At 41.4% G+C, this 5302-nt stretch overlaps 1 protein-coding gene across 1 annotated transcript in view; it reads left to right on the forward strand.

Moving 5' to 3' along the window:
• antxr1a (ANTXR cell adhesion molecule 1a) overlaps positions 1-5302 on the forward strand; it is a 22912-nt gene that overhangs the window by 10420 nt on the left and 7190 nt on the right. The window contains exons 11-17 of the mRNA XM_031849017.1: positions 574-643; positions 758-836; positions 1183-1278; positions 2728-2769; positions 3521-3616; positions 3918-4085; positions 4893-4973. Coding sequence (XP_031704877.1) covers positions 574-643; positions 758-836; positions 1183-1278; positions 2728-2769; positions 3521-3616; positions 3918-4085; positions 4893-4973 — 632 coding nt within the window. The remainder of the gene's footprint in view (positions 1-573; positions 644-757; positions 837-1182; positions 1279-2727; positions 2770-3520; positions 3617-3917; positions 4086-4892; positions 4974-5302) is intronic.

A 5302-nucleotide genomic window follows, 5' to 3' on the forward strand; every position in this document is an offset into this window, starting at 1 on the left:
CCTCCCCTCCATCCTGCACTGTCTTCCTAGAGAAGAGCAGTCGTGACCCATGCGGCTGCTTGTGTTGATTTCCTCAGTTCTGGGGTATGCTCTCTGCCTGCCAGGATAAACAGACAGGCTTGGGTGATGATGTTTGTTGGAGCAGCTTTCCCAAAAGCCAGCTGGACAAGGAGAGGATTTAGATTTGCCTGAAAAACAAAAGCTGTTGTGTTGTTGGTGTTTCTGAAAGTCATGCAGATGTCTTCAAACAGTAGACAACAAAGCTTTTGTCTTGAGAAAACACTCAGTCAGTTTGTTAACCACGTTACAGGGAAAGACGTGACATCATTTAACTTCTGTTAACATGAGCATACATATTGAATTACAATGAAGTCATGTGGCATTATCCAGTCAATAAACTAATACTGTAAGCAGGTTAAACAATGACATGATCTGAAGGGTGATTCAGGTCATGATTTATGGGTAAAACCGGTTCAGGATCTATATATGTGAATGAAAACTACTGACTGTTACGAAACTGGAATGTTTGCCTGATTCTTCATTTTCATGACTCCTTTCCATCTTCCTCTCTAGTGGTTAAGCCTTTGATTGTTGAAGATACATATCTTCTCTGCCCTGCACCAGTACTTCAAGAGGAGGGGATGTAAGTCCTGTAATGTATTAAAATAAATGTGGGGTTTCATATGACACCATCTACTCTGTTTTTCTACGGCACGGCATAAATGACAGCCGAGACATTTTTCTTTTTCTTTTCCAGGGCAGCAAACCTTTATGTCAGTATGAATGAAGGTCTCAGTTTCATCTCCAGTTCAGTTACCATTTCCACTGTGGGCTGTGTAAGTACAATATAAAGTACCAGCATTTGGCTTTGAAACCTAATTCATTTGGGTAAAAAAACACCAGAAGGGGGGGCCTTCCAGTGCAGCTGGTGCCCTTTTAATATTTTTCACCCCTGCCCCTCAGACAGCCCAAGTCTGCCACTGCTAACAACCAGACTGGACAACAAACTAGTAAACCCAAACCAAAACAGTATAATACAAATTTAGGATGATGAATAAATAAAGTTTTTCAGCATCAGCAGATTCCATTGAAGATAAAAACAACAGCCTAGAGAAGTGGTTTACATACTTTTAGTGCTCTACATTTTCAGAGTCTGTGTTGACGTGTCTGTCTCTGTCACAGTCTGATGGGACCATCCTGGCCATAGCTCTGCTCATCCTGATGCTGCTCCTGGTCTTGGCTCTCCTCTGGTGGTTCTGGCCTCTCTGCTGCACTGTGGTGAGTTTTCTTAAAACTTAAACTAGTGCAATAATAACATGCACACATGCTGCTTTACAGATAGCTTCTGGTCTACTCTTTTCAAATTGCCGATGGCTTCAAACACTTTGAGAATGAAGTGATATTGCTTGTGAACAATAAAATGGAGTTAAATGTATTTTCCAGGTCTCTTTTGTCTGGCTAACAAAGGCTTCGCATTAACCTAAACAACATTCCCATGGTGAGAAGGTTAGAGGCTATGAGTCAATAAGGCCGTGTGTCCCTTTGAAATCTTACAGCTAAATTTAGGCAACAGCCAGAAAGGTCAAGGCCACCGGGTGAACGTGTGTTTTAGTAATTATGCTGCTGTTTAAATAACTTGTGTTTTTATAGGTCACAGCAGGTGACCTCCGAGTCTCACCTCTTAATAGTTTTTCAGTATATTCACTGGCAAACCTAAACTAGTAACACATTCTTCCATCAGTAATGACTAATTTGAATTTCCAGCTAGTGGTGTGGAAAGAAAGACTCAAATAAACAGTTTTGGTTTGATATTTTGTTACTATGAGATTTTGAGAAGCAAGATAACTCAACATAAATAAACAGTGTCATGAGAAGTATTTTTATGACAGACAAAAAACATGCCTGTGACATTATTTAGACAGTGGCCATCCGGCCAGCATCACAACATTTCAGTAAACTCTCCTTCAACCAGCCACTTGCTGTCAAAAACAGTATTTCTTCTTTCAAATGAAGAGTGTGTGTATCGTGTCTCTTCAGAATCCAGTCCAATGTTTCCAGGTCTGGAAACAGGAAAGTTGAGAACTGCCAGAGAGAGATGTCAGCTTTAACAACATGGCTGTCCCTCCCTTTACTTTTTTTCTGTTCTTGTCCATTAAGTTACAAATTCAAGTCCGTGCAGCAAGTCTGTTTAGGAAAGCGATGAGAGGTTGCCATGGGGAAACGTTTTGTGTTCCAGGATTTGGAGAAGCATTGAGGAAAATCACAAATAAGAATCAGAACCCCTTAATTTGCCAAGTGCATTTAATGTAGAAGAAACTGTCTTAAGGCCTATTGCAATTGTGAAAACACACACTGACCGCCCATATTGTGACAGGAAAAGACACGGGGGGATAGTGCAAGGCATGAACCTAAAATAAGATCAAATAATACAATAATTATGAGAGCCTGTTCCGTTCCCTTCTCCCAATCAACAACCTCAGGCCCAAAAATCTGGATAGCAGATTTGTAGGTTAGTGCTTCGCTCTTGTTAAGTAGTAGAGACTTGGGAGGAAAAAAACAATTCCTCAGTAGTGTGTTGTTGTGTAACCATCCTGTTGCACGTTGCAGTGACATGCAGACTGTATGAAAATCCATTTTGATACATGTGTTTGTGACATTTGTGGTCTTCCGACAAAAAACAAAACCTTCCCTCCTTCTCCTCTCATGCATTTTTCCCCCCCTCCACAGATCATCCATGAACCCCCACCACCAGCTCTGGAGGAGAGTTCGGTATGAGCTGCACCGTCTCCACTCAATCTGTTTCTTATGACTCCAAAGAAAAGCCATCTTTTTTAGATTGAGACTGCTGCCAGTGTTCGGTTGTGTGTCTTAAACCTCAATGACAATGCGGTGTCATTCACTCCCTTCTTGGTATAAAACTCAGATTTCACTCATTTAGTAATTAATCCAATGTGAGTTAACGCCCTCTTCAAATAACAGTGAAATCCTGACCACATCCCTTCCTCTGGAGCTTTTTGGACCTTCATGGAATATTTAGTGACAGATAACATCATTTCACATGAATTTGATCAACAAACTAATGTTAATAAAATACATTTTAACTGCCCAAACTGCCCATGAAATAACATCAACCTACAATGCGACTGTGGGACACGTCAGGCTGCATTTATTTGCACCAATTAAGCTGAAAATTAGGTTTAACATGGTAAATCTATTCCAAACAGACTCCATGACAATCACGGCTTCACATACAACTTTTAGCCTTCATTATGGCTGTGGGCTTTGTAATTCCTTTGATCTGACAACCAGTACAGAGGGGACAAAAATAAGGGCTGCTTTTGGAGTGAGGAGGGCAGAGAGAGAGATTTTACTGATGACCAGTGAGAGGGCATTTGTACCAGGCAGCTCCTAGGCATTCATCTGGTGTGCATACATTCATGTAAAACAGTGAAAGATTAGCTTGTTAAATGGTTTATTAATACATCACAAAAAAAACCTACTTCCTGTCACTCTCCCATAGGATGATGAAGACTTTGAAGGCCCTAAGAAGAAATGGCCGACTGTAGACGCCTCCTACTACGGAGGAAGAGGAGTTGGAGGAATCAAAAGGATGGAGGTTAGATCCATAAACCATCTGTTGTGTTAACGAACACGGATAAGGGACTTAAAAGAAACCTGATGAGATGTTACAAGTTTACACATTGGGATTGTTAAAAAGGAATTTTGATCGATTTATGACTACCCCACTTTCAGACACTTGTACTTTCAATCAAATTCACTTTAATTACACATACGCTGCAGTCAAGCATCTCACCTATGTATTTCAAGTCAGACAGATTCACAATTATACACTCCTGACCGTCTGCAGTGTGTGGCACCGTCGTACATCTCTGACTCTCCATACTCCCTGTCATCAGGTCCGCTGGGGTGAGAAAGGCTCCACCGAAGAAGGAGCAAAGCTGGAAAAGGCCAAAAATGCCAAAGTGAAGATGCCTGAACAGGACTATGTGGAGGCCCCCACACGCATTCTCAACAACGGCATGCACAAACCCTCGGGGTCACGCAAGTGGTACTCACCCATCAAGGTAAATTACCAGCCGGGAGGAAAACTGTCTGGGGAATGTGTTTGGTCTGCAGATGCTCTTTCAAATCAACAACTAAAACTGGCAAACATATAGAAACAATGAGTTTCAACTGCTAAACATTAAAAATAATTGTAAAGGATTTGTAAGATATTTGTTTTAAGAAGTCTATGAATATAGCTCAGCTTACATTAAATTATTAAAGTATTCATGGTTTTGGAGCTCTCTGGGATAAATGTTTTGTATGCATGTGAACTGCATGAAGTACAACATCTGTTCAAAATTACCTCATGTTAATCTGGCTGAGGATGTGTAAGTAATAGCATTATTAAAATGTCGTAGTGAAAGTAGCATGAGATGTGTTAAGGTAATAATGCTTAGGTGACTACTGGCACACAGTCCCTTCCTCCAAAGCCAGGATGGGGTTAAAGGAGTCGCTCCAAAGCATTCAGTCAGCGGGGGGGTTGCTAATAGAAACCAGACTTCTGTTGGACTGACCTCCAGGGAGCAGAGCTGCACAGCCAGCAGTTTTGTGAGGAAAAACAGCTGCAATTTCTGCCCTTATCCTCAAAGTATTTGCTGTGTTTAAAAGCTATGAAGAGTCAGTTCACGATTAACTGAAACCATTTCAGTTTGTCACTGTGAGGTGGCTGGAGGAGTCGGATAACACTCGAGCTCGAGAACTGTGCTTATGAGTGACCAGGAGAAAAAACTAAAGAGTCAATAACAGAAACTTGATTGTTAAGAATAAAGGTCATTTTGAGACTAATTAAATGGTTTAACAGTTTGATTTCCTCTCTGTTTCCATAGAGCAAACTGGATGCATTGTGGGTACTTTTAAGAAAAGGCTACGACCGTGTGTCTGTAATGAGACCTCATCCAGGTGACAAGGTAAGGATTACTTAAAAGCCCCACAGGCATGAAACCATTAATCAGCCTAAACTTTACTGACTGACGTAAGGTTTTGGCTACGCATTAGCATTTGGCAAAGGAGGCGATTCTTTTGTATCTGAAAATGTTGAAAAAAATGGACCAGCTGTGAACAATGAAGTGTGCACAGCAGAGAGGCTCATGGGAAAACTTGTGTTGAGTTGGGATTTAGACTGCAGCGTCTGGCTACAGTGCACCGAGTTGTAAAGACGTCCTAGGAAGCCATTATTAAAAAAAAGCAAATGTAATTCCTCCAAGGCCAGCTGTAACGGGGGGGGGGGGGGGGGGGG

The sequence above is a fragment of the Anarrhichthys ocellatus genome, unplaced genomic scaffold (assembly GCF_004355925.1).
Source record: "Anarrhichthys ocellatus isolate YVR2014 unplaced genomic scaffold, GSC_Weel_1.0 scaffold9, whole genome shotgun sequence".
Classification (NCBI taxonomy): domain Eukaryota; kingdom Metazoa; phylum Chordata; class Actinopteri; order Perciformes; family Anarhichadidae; genus Anarrhichthys; species Anarrhichthys ocellatus.